This window comes from Falco punctatus (genome assembly GCF_963210335.1).
Source record: "Falco punctatus genome assembly, chromosome: 4".
NCBI lineage: Eukaryota > Metazoa > Chordata > Aves > Falconiformes > Falconidae > Falco > Falco punctatus.
The window spans coordinates 70,277,781-70,295,614 of record NC_137583.1 but is presented as its reverse complement, the minus strand read 5'-3'; the positions used below and the strand labels follow the sequence as shown (position 1 = coordinate 70,295,614).

General features: G+C 35.4%; 1 protein-coding gene across 50 annotated transcripts in view; it reads right to left on the bottom strand.

Moving 5' to 3' along the window:
• LOC308062820 (uncharacterized protein) overlaps window positions 1–17,834 on the bottom strand; it is a 73,924-nt gene that overhangs the window by 42,800 nt on the left and 13,290 nt on the right. For 19 of the 50 annotated variants that reach the window (XM_080384854.1, XM_080384868.1, XM_080384869.1 and 16 more), the window contains one exon: window positions 68–125. In XM_080384854.1, coding sequence (XP_080240980.1) covers window positions 68–125 — 58 coding nt within the window. The other 31 variants (XM_080384856.1, XM_080384882.1, XM_080384843.1 and 28 more) reach the window with 9 other exon arrangements.

Here is a 17,834-nt window from a genome sequence, read left to right as displayed (position 1 = left end):
GGACTATACACTGCCATCATTACTGTTCTGCCCAGCGTGTAGCTTACAAAAGTAAAAATTACCGTACCGTTTGAACAGTTGCTCATCTGTGTCCATTTTTGACCGCATTCTTTGAACTTGCTTATCTAAAAACAAGAGGGGAAAGAGAAAACCCATGAAATTATGTGCCTACATTAATGTATTCAAAATGTTTGCTTCAGCTCAGTCTCTAAACCCAGCGGAATGCACCAGGGATGAGAGTCCTGGCAGAACTGTGACCTTCACCACCGCCCTTGACATTCACAGCCTTCTTCCTGCTGTTCAAGCCGGCTGGTCAGATAGAGATGAAGAAGTAAGTTCAAGAGCCAAGTGTGACCGAGTGCCCACAGCTTTTCATTAATACTAATTCTGGACATCCTTGCTGTTAGTCACAGCCAATACAAAGTGTTTTAGCAGGTGGTTCTTTATTGCTCATACAAAACTACCAAAGATAAGAAACACCATTGAATCAGATGATAAACAGGAATCAGGAATACTGTCTGTGTCAAATTCATCTCGCCACTGTTAAAGGTGATACTGGGTCTAATCTATATGGACACAACAAAGCTCAATAGCCAAATTCTACTATATTGCCATAGTTGCTAGTCCTCCATTAAATATTTCACTCTGGCAATATATGAGAAGTAAGCTGCAGGTAAAGACTGTACATTGTACTTAACACAACCCCCCTCTCCTTTTAAGAACTGTAATAAAGCAAAGGTATTAAAACTAGCGATGGCTTATTTGAGAGAAACTGATCCCATTAGAAACTTCCACAGAAACACAAAACTAACTACAGGAAGAAATGCACATTCAGATATTTTGCAGAAGCTCAAAAACTACTAGAGAGAGTAGGTTTTAATACGGTTCCTTTAAGATAAAATAGTAGATCATAATTTAAAAATACAACCATCTACATATGACACTTTTCTGTTTCAGTAACTTTACAGTATGTATCTGTCACAAAATATGAACCCTAGCCACATTGTTAGGCAATATTAGAAGTCTCAAAAGCCACAGCAAATATTCCTTTGTCATAAATTAAAATTATGTAAATATATGCATTAAAATTATAATAAATATGTATTCATTTCTCTACAAATACATACAAAATTAGCATTCAATACCAGAAAAATACAACAGTCCAGAAATAAGTCGCCATCCTTCTGAAGCGTGTTAACAATTCCAAGTGACATTTCTTCCACGCCACATTTAAACAAATCATCTTGATCTAACATCAGTTTAAAGCTTTACCTAATAAATAGTTTCTTTTTTCAGAGTGTTTCAGAGCATTTTCGAGACGCAAAATCTCATTGTGCAGTTTAAAAACCTCTTCTTTGAAATCCTCATTCTCTTTTTCAAACATTTTTTTTTTTCATGCTCATCATCTTCAAAGACAACCTGAAAGATTGCTATGCCTTGAATTTGTAAGTAAGGAATCGGGGATTTAAATATGCTGCACTGGTATAATATTATACAACACAGTATCATATAATTTCTGAATTCTATTACAGAGTCATAATATGAATAGAAAAAAGTCGAGACTCTAAATAGGTCCCTGCTAGAAGAAAGGCTGCAGTACATTATATACAAAGACCATAACACATGGGGACATTTTATTGACAGGAATAATGCATATCATACTGTTTGTGTGCCCTCATCATTCAGGTCAATTTATTATGGAGGCTGTGTCCAGGAAGGCAGCTGGGGCCTATCCACCCACACTTCCCCCCGTGTTTATGAAGTGCTGTCCGTAACTAGGCAGGCAGGAGAGACTGTGGACAGGCAACACCAGGGGGTTGCAAAGTGCATGGCTAAGGAGGGGGGCTTGTTGCCTTTGTGCCATTTCTCAGTGACAGTGCTGCCAGTGTCATGAGGAGCACATCACATGTCAAAGCGGTGAAGTTTTCAGGCTGGGAGCCGCATGGAGTCCATCAGGCCTTCTGATATCAACACAGTTGGTTTTCTACTTGGTGTCGGAGCCACCCAGAGGCAATTCATATTCTGAACATTAACATGGCTTTGCATGCCTGTCACACATAGACCGTGCAGGGGTTTAATGCTATTGAAGACTACGGTTTAAATCTCTATGCAAACAGTGATTACCTTGTAAGAAGGTTCCAGGATAACATGCAACAAAAGACTTTAAAGTTATAGTTTTAGTAAAGCAAACTCATTTACATTTTTATTATGCGTGTCCTTTGTTTAAATCTTGCCACGTCCATTATGGAAAAGACTTCTTATGCAACTGAAGCTTATTGGGACAGCTACTCTTTTTTTCTTGTTGGTTTCAAAGCTATTGAAAACATTTGAATATATTGTCTTATGGCTGTCTAGATTTTACTGCCACATATTTCTTTTAAAATTATAGAAAAGCTTTCAGAGCTGGCACAGATCTTTATAGTAATACCAGAATATTAAGTAACTCCCGAAACCATTTAAAATATTAACACAAAAGAGAAGATTCAGACAGCAGTTTCTTTGCTTACTAAAGAAAATTTAGGATATTATTTGCTTTGCTTAGAAAAAACATGAACTTTTTTTAAAAAAATGCTTCAAAATAAAAACGTTCAAGAGCTTCAAAAATAAAATTCCATGGTTTTCAAATGGCATGTAAACTTAAAGTATAATGTAATGATGGGTAAAATTTAGTCCATAACTATTTGCTTTCCTCAAAAAAGACGTTTGTGATCTTCAATTTACCAGAACAAGTTATCAATGTGCATAAAATTTTGGCCACAACGTTTTCACTGATTTGATAAGAAATCATGTAAATAAAATCCCAAGTGCTCTGGAAAGTAATCATATTAGTTTGTGGTTCCTCTTCCTTTACTGGAGAAACAGTAGCAGTTTACATAAAGAGCAAGTATGATTAACAAAAATGTTACTTTTAATAATGGAATTTTTTAATAAATTCTAATAACATACTTCAATAGTATTTCATTTTAAACATTCTTTATGCAGTAACAGATTTAAATTAATATTCTGAGATAATTATTAGAGTGCATGCTGTTACTGAAAACTTTTACCAAGTCCTGTGAACAGAGGAGCACACTCTAGAGAAAACAGTAGTGTTAAGACAACAGTGTATGCAATATTTAAGTAATTAGCTAACACTCTGCTCTGGCAGTGGTCAACTCTAAACCATGCAAAACAAACTCAGAATTTCTAAAGACCTTTTAAGTAACTGTTTCAGCTCCTAATAGGCTTAAGTATTTGTTCCTTTGCTCTGGCTGCATTTGAGCATCAACAGCTGATGCACAAAGAAGAACTTTTACATAAAATAAAAAGAGTTTAATTAATCCTGTGGCTAAGTTTTAAATGGTATCTCAAAAACAAGTGTCATCATAACCTTTTAGTGTGCTAAGGAAAGGATATAAAAAACCACAAAAGACATTTTTTTTCACAAACTTGTGCTTTGCACATTACTTAGCTAACCTTTAGCTCTAGCTCCACCATCTGCCCAAACCAGGAACTGCAAGTAATTAACTATTCAGTCTCCTGCTGCAATGAGGACACTCATTAGCAAAATGAACAAAGGGACAATTTTCTGTAGCTACAGTCATCTGTTACACTTTGAGTGGCAGGTTTTGTAGCAGTGTTCTCTCTACCATCTGCCCACAGCGGCAGCGTTTGGCTTGCTTAAACTAGGGAACTTTTAAGCTGTAAGAAAAAAGGGTTAGAGGTTGGAAGGCGATAATAACACAGCTTATATAGGAGGCTTCAATATTTCTCACCTCTTCTGTTTTATTGCCTTCATTCTAACAGTTTTATTACTTTAAGTAAAAAATATGCACATTTTAGTTTTAATAAATTCTATTATGTATTTGCTAAGGTTATGCATTGTAGACTTACAATTACTTTTCTAATAATACTAGACAGATATACATACATAATTTTGGAATATAACAAACTTCAACTAGATTCATCCAGCTATACTCATAGTATTCTAGCCAAATAGGTAAAGGTGAGAGAATATAGCTATTTATTATGCAGATGAGAAGCATGCATTTCTGTTTGGTACCCTGCAGTATTTAATATACACTCAAAATAATCAATTGGCCTTTTGAATAACAGCTATGATTTTGCACTCTTATTGCAAAGAAATATGATGCCTATTACTGATGCTCTCCTATGACATGAAAGAAGAAAATATCTGAGCATGTTCTAGTTATAATTATAAACTGAAGTTACTGTTGTTGATTTATTGGCAATTTGCCTTGAAAACAAATCCACTCAAAAATCTGTCACCCAAATTACTATGCACCTTTCAATTTCTAAGCTGTACTTTAGGTATTTACAGTCCCCATTATGTGCACCACAAGAGGGTGCAATTGTACAAGCTGTCATAAAAACCGCTCATTTACAGATACGAGTTTTAGCTGAAAGGGAAATTATAATTTTGATATTTATATTTATTGTTATTATCCATAATGTTACATTTGTTTGTTTGTAATTTTCATTCTTCCACAGTTTGTATCTGTACATTTCAAAGAAATGCAGTTTAAGGCTGAACATGGGAACCTCTAGTACGGCCACTGGTTGAATACAAGTATTTACTTCTCAGTCAACCACTGTTACTACACCCGTAATCTTCAATTCAGCTAATGCATATAGGGTTTCCAGGCCTGAAGATTTCAGGAGATCAAGATGCCATCAATCCTTTGACAATATGTTCTAATCACCAATCATTCTCATAGTGGTTTGATACTGTAGCTGCTGTATTTGATTTTGTCATCTATGGAGGTCTTTCAAATGTAACAAAATGTAGACACCAGCCAGGCAGGGACTGGCAAGTTGCTACTGGCCCAAATAGCTCCATTTACCTTTCAAGGCATGTCAGAGCCAGAAAAAAGATTAAAGACAGCATAGCTTTTGGAGGAAAAATAGGCATTTCATTGCAAATTCTATGCCAGCAGAAAACAGCGAATGTTTGTTTCTGTTTTGTATAAAGGCAGAATTCTGGGAGAAGCAGCTGCTGATGACAAACTTTTACTGTATGGATCAGCTAAAGATTGCACAGATACTGACTGAAGTAGTCCTTGAAGTGCAGTGTGAGGATGAAGGGTTACCAGCCAGTTTAACGCTAATTTTTTTATTGCAACAAACCTTCTCTACTTTTCCCTTTTTCATCCATTCACAAACATGTATGGGGCAAAGATGAATTAGAGGAGTCTTGTGAATTGTTGTTGAAATGCTTCTTGTGACCTGGAGAGATGCTAAAGTTTTCGTGTACAGTACTTCTTAAAAGAATGCTGTATAGATCCCAAACCCTAGGCAAATATCCCTAAGCCCTCTCCTTGGCAAGGTATCCAGTTTCTGTAATCAAGTTATCTCAAACTATTTGGTAAACAGATTTAAGGTGTGTTTTTCAATTTAGAGTATTGCCTCTTAAAAATGTTTGGACACTTTCTTGTTCACTTCCCTAACTGTGCAGGCTAGCACTAGTACTCACAAGATTCCAGAGGTTAAGTCTAATAATTGAAGGATTCCATCAACCCTTTAAAAAACTGTTGCAAACTATGAGTCTGTGTTCAGTTGCCAGTGTACTCCAACACTCTACCCACCCCCATCCCCACTCCTTTTTTTTTTTCCCTAGACACTGAAGCTAGCTTCCCATTCTAGGTATGAGCTGCATTCCTTGCTTCTAGAGGTATAACTAAGAATTTCTTTCAATAGACCCAGTGCATGACAGGTTGTGACAACTGCCATGTACTTTATTACTTACCTATCACTCTGTGTTGCCTACAAGTTTAATCAGCAGTGTCTTACATTAATTCCAGGTCACTGGTGAACAATGTGGAACCTTTATTAATTATTACAGAACTTTACTAAACAAAGAACCAAACAAGACCTAAACAATGTTGATTTCTCATTTACAGGTATTTTTTTAAATCTTTCATTGTTGAACAGGAGCTTTGTCCAAAGAAAATGTCTTTATCTGGTTCATAAATTATACAAAGTGCAAGACCTGGACAGCATCCCATCTTACCGGAGTTAAAAGGACAAATGGCAATAGCAGATATTTATCCTACAAGCTCCATAGTCTACGTAATGTAACTTCGACTGAAGTTCTTGAACTGAAGTGAACACTTCACTGCTGTGCCTCCTGGTTTTGCCCTGTAGGCAAAAAACCTACCTCTACCCAAGGTCTACAACTACAGACTTTTAGAAGCTTCCAACCCCTTTAGTGGAAGATCACAATGCTAATTTTAAGGCATGACATATCTTACCATAGCAATATAAATACTGCATTTTAAACAGTGCTACTAAATCAAACACCTTGCAAAAGTCTTGTCTTCACAGGTACCATTCAACTAGTATTCTACTGAAATAATGAAATCAGCTTTGCTGGAAAAGATCTATTCTGTATAAAACTTTTAGTGCCATTAGGAAAACCCATATTAAGTTTTCCATTATGTTAACATATCTAACACAAACAGGGCAGCAGCCTCTGGGGGATCCCGGGATCTAAGCTATCTTGGTTTCCTCATCTAAAAATATGTACTCTGTAAACTTGTAAAATCTTTTCTGGAGGTTAATAAATCAGAAAGTATTTATTAACCTGGGATACAAGCACCTTGTTTTACCTCCTCCTATATACAGGACATTCTTTTTTAAATTGCCCCCAAGATTTTCACATCATTAACGATTCTACAATTTTTACCTAAGAGTAAGCTCATACAATTGCAGCCGCTTCCTCTGCTCCCAATACATTAAGATTATTTTGTTTCTAATGGCGCCATTTATAGTTCATGCCTTGATACACTGTCTGTTTTATACCCTTCAAACTCTTCTAATTATATTAATAGCTATATTTTTTCCACATTTGTTGTATGTTGCTTTAATTTTTGTCATTTGCTAATGTCATCCTGCCATGGAACTAAACCAGAAATTTAATAAAAGCTGTTGTCCTTCTTCATTATGAGACTATGGCTTTTTGATCACATAATACTGTTTTCTTAGAGATTTCAGCATTTGTTTGTATTATTGTGTTCAGATTGTAAGCCTTGATCAGTTTTCCTCACCAATGTAAATCAAGCTTTTGAAATATTGCATGTATGTGTATAAAAAACCAGCAGCACACACAAACGTGTTCATATACTTACAGCACAAGCCACTAACTTATCTTTAACCTTGGGCTCACCTTGAGTACTGTGTGCTGTTTTGGGGCCCACAGTTTAAGACTCGAACGCATCCAGAGGAAGGCAATAAAGCTGGTGGAAGGGCTGGAAGGAATATCCTGTGAGGAATGGTTAAGGACTGTGGTTTGCCTAGCTTGGAGAAAAGGAGGCTGAGGGGAGACCTCATTGCTCTCTACAGCTTCCTGTGGAGGGGAGTTGGAGAGGGAGGTACTGAGCTCTTCTCCTTGGTATCCTGCGATAGGATGCATGGGAACAGTTCAAAGCTGCACCAGGGGAGGTTCAGACTGGACGTTAGGAAGCATTTCTTTACTGATAGGGTGGTTAAACACTGGGACAAGCTTTCTAGAGAGGAGGTTGATGCTCCATGCCTGACAGCATCTAAGAGGCATTTGGACAATCCCTTAATAACATGCTTTAACTTTTGGTCAGCACTGAAGTGGTCAGGCAGTTGGACTAGATGATCACTGTAGGTCCCTTCCAACTGAAAACTACTCTATTCTATTCTCTTCTATCAATTCCTTAGAAAACTATTATCAGCAATAAATAAGAAGGTTGAAAGCAGCATTTAGCTATGCTAATTTAAAGACTTTTGATAGAAAACTCTAATTTCCTAAACCTATTTCAGGAAGAAAAAGATTCTAACATTACCACCTGTCTCTTCACATGACATGAAGAAGTGCTTCAAGAGTTACTCATCCTCTTCTCCTCAATCCTCAAGCTTGCTGCTTGTAATAGAACCTGACCTGTGAATTACACAAGTTCAGGATAACAAAAGTCTTAATGTACACTTACCAACAATTTCAAAACCAAACTGTTCTCTGATATTGAATACCATTCCTATAATTTTTAATTTTTTTAAACTACTTCATCTTTTCTCTAAAGCTGTTTTAGCCAAAGATTTCAACTTTACAGGTACAGGTCTACCATATTTCAGCATGTCCCTTACAACACATTTCTTGATGGGAATATGACTATGTTATCGATTTGTTAATAAGTTAAGATTGATTGACTTTATTTGATTGATTATTTGATTTTATAGAATTATTTTATAGAATAGAAATATAGAAGGATAAAAATATATTTTGAGGAAACTTGTAATTGCTCAGTAAAAGCTGCTATGAGACCCTCTGTATATCCTGTACCAAGGCCAGAAGAATGGGCTGGAATCATTGTTGAAACTTAGGTAATAATTTAGGGTTTGAAAGGTTTCTTTGTATCTGACCAGTCTTCTGTATGTAGAAAGTGTATTGAGATGTCAGAATATGAGATTAATGGAAATTGGGAAGAGTCAACTGGAACAGCTTGTAGTTGCCTGCCAAGAAACCGTGAACTTTAGTAAAAGGTAATTCCGGCAGGGGGAGATTGCGACCACCGACTCATATACCACCTACCCAAATCGTACCCCAGACCCATTTCTAGACCTTTCTAAGCTCTACTGCGCAGAATCGGATATGGGAGGAGAATATGTTAATGATTTATGGGAAATATTATGATTATGCATGAATACTTAATGAATATGTATGAATAAGTTTTATATATGGTATCTGATTTTGAAGCTTGGTGTGCGTTGATCGTGAAAGGACTCACTCACGCACCTGGCCGTCAATAAAGAAGTGTCTGCTTATCTACATCACATTGGTGTCGATAAGTTTTTCATTCCGAGATTTCGGTAACAACTATGGCCATATCTCCTCCCTCTTACTTAAATCCTATAATTAGTACAGAGTCGGTTAACATTTTGCTTTTCTCCACATTCTCTGTCATTTCAAACTAGTGTCATTTGCTTGTAACATAAAAAGCTGGAATAGTATTTAGCTTCTCAGTTTATGTTATTAATGAGAATCTACAAGTATGATTTTTTTTTTTCAAGGCAGAACTCAATTTTTTAGATACAACGCATGCATATATATCAGTATACTGTATCTGGCTCCAGAGTGACCACCAGGTGATAGTTTGGGTGTCTTTACAGTGGGTTTCAAAGCCGCTACAGTGGGTATACACATGCCATTTGGTCAAGAGGCAGAGTCCAAAATATGTATCAAAATCCCTGATGATGCACTAAAGAATTCTGCATTACAGCACTAAAATCTACAGCCACTTCAACTTGTACCCCTAAAAGCTGCAAGACAGTTTAAGTACTGCTGCCAAACTATTGTGAACCCTAATAGCAACAAAATGTTTAACATCTAATTTTCAGTGGAAGTTACAAATGTTTCTTCACAAGCTGCTTTCTGATCCAGCTAGGTGTTCTGAAAGTAATCCCACCAACTCAGAACTTTAAAAGATAGTGAGGAGGTGATTCTGTACCCTTAGAATTCCACAGCCTATTATGATAATGACAACCCTTGTTCACATATAGCCGCCTCCTCTTTTGGGGAAGAAATCTGAGTGATAAAGAATACAATTACAGCCCTAGTATATTCACATGGGAGCCTGGCCTCAAGCCCCCATTACAGAGAACATTTAAATATACATATTTTCATAAAGTAAAACAGCCTCCCTGGGACTTACCCAAACGAAGCAAAGAAGAAATAAGCCATATCACTGTTGACTGTTGTAGCTAACAGGCTGTTGCAAGATGGAATTACTATCACTTCCTTCCTACGTAGGAATGACTGACCTGGCTTAACGATGCAGTTCTGGAGCAGGTTGCATAGCTGTGAGTTCCAACTGGGGAGAAACAGCTGGTTTTCTCTGAGGGTACATCTAATGCTAGCATAGTTAGATGGCATTTTCACATCTCATTAGTACTACACATCTCAATGATGCGTAGAGAGCAGAGATGAAAAAGCAATCCAGTATCAGGCTTGGCTAGAACCTCTTTAGAGCCTGCGACTGCTTTTTATCAGCCTAAAGCATATGTGAAGTTTGAAAAAGCATTACAGATTTCTTACGCTTCAGTGAACTGCTGACAAATACAGTTAATTTGGGTAGAAGAAGGATATGTTTACATTTCAGAAGAGATACAAAGATGATATATGGACATATGCGACTGAATTATGTTTCCCATTTGAAGACTACAGACTGAATAAGTAGGAGAGTTCTTAGCCATTATAACTACTGTATTGGGTGAGGAAAAAGATTCATAACTGAAAAGGGCTTCTTGTGTCTATTAATGGCTGTGCCCAAGTACCTGTCATATTCCATGAACTTCTATTGCAGGAGTTAAGAAAAATAAAAAGAAAGAGGGATTTTGTATTTAATTTTTATATTTTAAGTTAAGATAATCTTCAGTGCATACTCAAAATGCTGATTTAAATGATTAACACCACAATTCTGAGGAAAAAAAGAAAATATTTATTTTAGGAGTAATTTAGAGAGAGTAGGAATGAAGAGAAGCATGAGAAGATGCAATGTACGTACTTTTCTAAGTAGCAGTAGAAACGAGGTGGACCTTCCTGAAACTAAGATGTTAATACATGGAATGAGAATAGTATTGAGAGTAATATTTTATAAAAGTTTTAGAAAACTTTTAGAGTTTATTTTTTGGGATGTTTCTGTTAAGTTTTTACAAAAATATTTTATAAAATATTTTAATTTTACTGAAAAAGAAAGATCAAAAAAGGTAGTACAACTGCCAACTCGCCAGCTCTTGGCCAGACTATCACTGGTATAAATTTGTGTGACATTAATAGAGTACTATAAATTATTCCAGTCAAAATACTTAAAATAGCACAGGATAATCCCAAATTGCATTCCAGTACCTTCCCAACCTAATGCTTCCTATCAAAATAAATGCACTAGAAATACACTACATTAAATATGTTTAAAGCTTTCCACATTTGAGTAATGAGTTTATGATCTTTTACAAAAACATACCATTTTAGTCCTTCTTTTTTTTTTTTTCTGTCTTCCTGCAATTTTTTCTCCAGATCTTCAACTTTGGACTCTGCCTCATGCAGCTAGTTAGGTAAAAGCTTCAGAAGTTTTTCTGGTAAACATGTTGTGTCTTCTCCATTTATGTTGTAATACTTCTATTACAAGAAAAGATTCTTCAGTGAGACTCTTGCATAAACTCCATAACCCTTTTTGAAAGCTACAGAATATTTTTTTGTAATTTGGACACATCATAATGCATATTTTACATTAAAAAGTTCTGTTCCAGTATCAAAAATAGAATTTTACTGTATCGGACATTTCAAATGCTTAAACAAAAGGTATATTCTATCTCATACATAATCTATAACACTAGAGAATTCAAACACACAACAAAGAAAAAGGAAATGTGGAAAAAAATTCCATATCCTATGTATTTCAAAACTTTCAAAGAAAGTATTTAAAAATGTAAGATATAAAATAAGGAGAAAATACAGCATAAGTGGAGAATAAACAAACTATTAAAACATTAACTGCCTTACTGGTATTTATTTGTGCACCTTCTTGATCGCACAAGCAAAGTGTTTAATCGCATTAAAAGATAAAAGAAGAGCACCTACAACGATGATTTACTTGTCATGTAGTAAAAAAATAAAAATAAGACTTTCAAAGAAAAGTATGTGCAGTCTCCCAGTATACAGAAATGTCTCTCAAAGGTGGCGGACTGCCAACAGCTGGCCAGTAGGAAACACTAAGTTCAAAAGTGTGTTTGAGCTCTTCTTTCAGGAGCACCTAGATACCTAGTTCAAATTTCCAAGGTTAGATGATTAAATATTGGTTAACTTCTTTAAAATATTAGTATTAGCAGGAAATACTCTCTCTTGTATAATACATTAACATTTGTAGCACTTGCTGGCGAAGTGAAAGAAGTAAGGTTCAATTATTCCTCAGGCACAGTGGAGTCAAACTCAGTTCTCCTTTCCCAGAGCACCCCACCTACTATAACAGAGCTATACACAGGCCTGGGATGGGGCCAATTTCAACCTGGTTGCTGAATCTGGACCAGAAGAATCCAAAAGTAATGCAAGATCTTCCAATGACAAAGCAAAGCAAAGGGAACCCGACGCCTACAAACCCCTGGTGAGAACACTGCTACCATACGCTCCATGGAATTCATAGGCATTTTTTACCATGGAGTAATTACATGAGCTGGATTTGGGAAAGAAAACTTACCACACACAAAATTAAGTTTGCATTATTCTAGATGGTCTGTGCAGAAGTGCTTGACCACATGTAGACATTCACGTTTTAGCTAGTAACACTTTGCTTTTTTAATAGTCTGTAGAGATTTGGTTCATCCAGATGAGTCCAGAGGACAACTCAATTCACCCTTAAGTAGGTATCTAAAATAGATCTGATGAACTGTGTTCTAAAAAATACCCATTCCTCTGCCTTGACTATCAAGAAAGCAAGGTCAGCACAGCTGCATCATAAACATGTGTACAGCAGTGATTAAATGCTACAGGAGATAAACACCACTCTCTTAATTTTTCTCAGAAGTGACTAGTTCCCAAAAAGGAGTGTTTCACTATCTAATTTTAAAAGGGAACACAGTTCTTCTTCAAAGAGTCTATATAATCTACAGTGCTTCTAAAATCAACTCTCTTTAAACCATTAAAGTAATTGCTAGTAAGATTCCATAATTCTCATGGGAAAATCCCTGTTTTACACTTGGGTTTGCAGCACAATTTCTTTCTTCAAGCGATGGTGCTACATACATTATTCAGGAATAAAGAAGAACAAATGTATAAAACTAACTTTTTTCACTCTCTGTAAAGTCTTAATAAATCTTGTAGCTACTTTCTTTACAGAGGCTACCCTTTCCTTCAGTGCTAAAACCTAGCTTTTGCCTTCTAATTGCCCACTTTAAGCTATGCAACATTCTTGAAATGCGTATCATCTTCTGTTACTTGCTTAGTGTTTTCAGCATTCTGATTTCCTCTCACATCTTTTTAAAATTCCTCAGCCTCACAGTTCCTCACATCTTTTCTGTGAACTTTTCTCCTTTGCTTCACATTTCTCTATCCTATTCTCTGAAACATCCACATGATTAATGCTGGTTTGAACTCATTCACAAGTGCACCTGTTCTCCTGTCCCTTCACATGTCTAGGAGATCATTCATTCTGTAGAAACGCATTCTTTTCTCCTTCCAGGGTTCTCTATGATTTTTTATATACTGTATTATACATCAGATGCTGTTAATACACTGTACACACTTCCCACTATATATCTCCACTTGACTGTGCTATGTATAAACAACAGTAGAATAATTATAACTAAATATTTTTACCCATCACATTCTCCACAAAGTAAGTGAAGCTTTTTATTATTATTCTTTTTAATACTGAATTTGTTTTGCCAGGAAGTACAAAATTGCATGCTCCATTTGAATGTGGGGGAAGAAAGATGAAATTTAAGTTCCATGCTTTCTAATTCGGATTATTTTTACTATTCCAATTACATCCCGAAATCTGTTAATTAGGAACATTTGTAGCACAGTCCCTAGGGGGCAGCAGAAAGCCACCTGGAGTGCCCACCATTGATCATCATTCTGTATTTGGTAACCTGAGTTCAATTACTGAACTTATCAAGACATTTTCATTTTTAATTGAACTAAACAGCATTTTATGTGACTACTATGTTTCTGCCTCCTAACAGACCCAATCACAGACTGTCCATTAAAGCAAGTTCCCTTCTTTTGCTGCAAATTAAAAAAAGTTCATCCCTTCATTTGATTTGACTACCCTCAGTAAGACAGAAAAGTAAGCGCTGACTGCTTATTTGGGTCTAATCCTATGCTGCTTAAGTATTTTGTGGTCAAATGTTTTTCACTTGTCAGGAAATTAAAAACTGTGATTTTTGCTTCATCCCACTGGTATCTACTAACATACCTCATTCATATTGTAGTAACTATGATGTTACTAATCTAAACTATACTCAAGTATGTTAAACTGCATAAGGGGGGAAACGATACCTTAAAAACAATTATATTTTTGTGTTAATTATTTTGTTTCTATTCAATATAGTTTAAATGCTTCATCTTCATGAAAAATTCAAATGCAAAGCTATTCTCTGTAATTAGTTTATAACATGTTAATACGCAGACCAGCAGTCTACTACCACATTAATGATTAAAACCCACCTCAATGCTCTGCAAACAGCCCATGCATCACAACTGTTACTTGTAGCTCTGTTGATTTTGGACCTCTTCCTGCAACGGAACTTCTAACACGTTGCTGACAACTTTCATGTGCCATAAAAGGACAGAAGCAATTACAAACCCAAACCAAACCAAACAACTCTTATATAATATAATTATTTTTCATTTAAGAAAATTAAATGCTATCCAAGCTCTTGGACTTAAAACCAATTATAAGCTCATGTTATTTTTCTATCTTTTTTTTTCTGCATTGACTTTTTTATTATGGTTTTTTAATGTTCATATCAGAAGCTTGAAAACGACTGAGGCTTTATACATATTTCTCCCTTGTAGTGAGTGCTCACTAGTTGCAACATGATTGCGTAGGAGTGTTAATGCTGGCATGGGCTGTGAGTTACTACCTAAAGATCACTGGCTCTATATTTGCAAAGAAACACATGGGAAAAGAACTGTAAATAATTTATACACACCAGAAGTGTGCTATGTTTCTTGCTTATTAAAATATTGTCATAAAGTATTTTACTAGAAATAACCACATTTCAATTCAAGTTTTCCTAGATATGGTTGTTAATATGCCAAGTACAATGTAATCCATGTTCTGTTAATTGCAAGTTTGCAAAGACACCTTGGATATGCGCTTTTAAATCTATATTAGCACTTTAAAAAACGTTCTTACTTTCAATACTTTTGTGGATTACTTTTCATTAAGTAAAATATTGTATTACTCTGCAGAAAGAGGGTATGTGAACGAGAACTGGAATCTAGTGAAGATTAACATGTAAGTGAATAACAATTTTTCTGTTTACCTACTTGTGTAAAAACTCAATGTCTGTCAGTCGATCATTTACATGTTTACAAAGATTTGAAGCCTGCTCTTCAATTTTTTCTTCATATGGTGCTTGAATGATGCTTTCGTAGATGAACAAATCTTGCTGGAGGGAGTGAATGAGCTAAAAATTGAAATCTTAGTATTACTTATTTTCATACACAAAGTAAGCTAGTAAAAATAAAAGCTTTTTCTTTTTAGACTTTTTCACTATTTTTAGTGGACTTCAGACGATTCCACTACTCTGTTCAAGATGCTGATAGCTAGATTCATTCATCTAAACACAAGCATCTAATGCATTTCTATGCCCTATGGTATCCTCTTTGGTCTTAAAACAGCCACTTGGTCACGGGTCATGAAACTGTCAGAACTCACAGTTTCACATCCATACTTTGGACATCTTAAGATGTCAGCAGGAATTTCCATCTGCAGAGTAAAACACCTAAATTTAGGTGTCTACATAAGAACTAGGTAAGTTCTGTTACAAGTAATGAAGTCAATAGAGCTTGACTCAGTTGCTCATGCACACATGAGTAGTGTTTATTTACTGTTTATTTAGTGCCACAAGAAATGTGGTATGAAAGACATCTTATGCAGGACTGGCATATGTGACCCAGGGCTAAAGGAAACCTGTCCCTCTCTGAAACCAGAGACAGGGCAAGTAGCATATTTTTAGATATTTCAAATGACAACACAGACAGATCTGCACTAACTATATGGGAAGTTTAGATGACCTGCTCAGACAAAGATACCCCCATGAGACACCTACAGTGTAGGTTTCTTAATCTGTGAGCTGATTCTCACCCCAAATAACAAGTTAGACTATTAAATAAGGAGAGCCTTCTATAACGAAAACATGAAATATTGCACCATAATGTACTCTGATGAAATTTACAAGTAATTATATGAAGAAAATGGTAATTACATCTGCAGAACAAAATTATAAAAATGTGCCAAAATAAACATATATTGCCATGTCAGAAGTATCAATGATATCCTTGTAATGTTTGTTGTAAGCACTACTCCATTGTATCACTCCTGTGGATATATAAATTTAAAACTGACATTAAGACAACTGCAACTCATGAAATGGAAGATCTGGATATACAATATTAAGCAAGTATTTCAGTTGTCCCAGGCAAGGAAGTATCTGTTAACTAAAAACTCCCCCTCCAAACCTTCGGTACTGCAATTTTTAAAGACACTTTGATTCAGTATTTGATGGACAGAGAATATTTATGTAGGAAAGATATTTAGCTTTCTCAAAAAATAACTAATTTAGGAACATTAAAGTATCTGCCAGACAGGAACTAGTCCGATTCTGCAAAGGAGACCCATACACATGTATCAACACAGGTATCAAAATGTAAGCCCAGAAAACTTGTTTATAAATCCTAATTCAACACTCTGTAAAGTATTATATGGTAAAAAGCATAAAAATGTCTCTATTTTAGCAAGAACTGAGAGAGGAATTGTTAAAGGAAATGCATTCTGCTTGCCAGTGGCTCAGATGAGCAAAACACTCTGAAGTCTTTCAGTGGTGTGAAGTACAATGAGATATTGCTTCCAAAAATAGTACCAAACGCATTTATTTTTAGTTCTATATATACCATCTAAGGACTAAAAAGAAAAGTGTTATTTTTTTTCTAGGAAATTCACCTTTTTGTGCACATAATTATTTTATATTCTAAAGCACCTTCCTTTGTAATTTCTTACATAGTAAAGGGACAGATAGAAACGCATTTTGACAGAACATATTTCCCTCTGCAGGTCTCTAGAGGCACCCGTCTTCCATCAGTAATTGATAAGGCATTTATGTTAAACAGACAGCACTGTGCCTCTTTATGTACTGCACACTCCCTCCCAAGTTTAAACATCAAATTTCAGTGAGGTGCTGCTTAAAATACACATATAATTGTACAAAAGTAGATAATCTGATTTGGATCTTCTTTCTAATTTTGCTTTTATATGTGATTTGCAGAAGCACTGCATTGTTTAATCTCCTTAATCTGATGTGTGACATCTCCTTAGCTAGACTCATAACTGATATCAGGTAAGTATCAATGGAACTGACAGGCCCACATTTATTTCCAGACTCTTAGCCACTATTAGATAAGTGAAAATTCCGAGGGTTTAAACCTATCTTTTTTTGTACATTAAACAATGTTAATCTCTACGTAATTTTCTCTGATTCAGATAGCCAAGTAATCCAGTCTCTAATTCATCTTTCAATAGTTGTACATTATTCTATTTTGAAAACAGAAATTATATAATTTAGTTTAAATAGGTATATGAAGACAGAAGAAAAGCCAAAACAGATCCCTTAAGAATTACACAAAACAGACATGACAGCGACAAAAGCACATGTTCTACAGCTTGAGGAAGACTCTGTTATGATACTTTTCTAATTTACCTCGATTAAAGCTTGTATAACAATAGCTAGCTCCTTTAATTCTGCTATTTCTTCGAAATCTAGTTGCGTAGCATGATCTGTTCTGTAATGCCCTATTTTTAAGTAATCTGAAATGCGGTCTACAAATCCCGACAGAATTGAAATAAACACTTGCAATATTACAGTACTTGCATTAATCAAGTTAATCAATCTTCTGTAATTATGGAAATTCAGAGGCAAAGTGCCTATCTAATTTTTAATCATTTTACTTGTCTGACTTTTTAAAGATAGATGGGAGTTTAAAAGCATGTAATAAACACTTGTTCCTGTTTGTTTCATGAAGACAAGTTTTTTTATTCAAATAACAAAAGTTAAGAAACACTAAACATTGTACTAAAGAACATAAAAGAAAACAC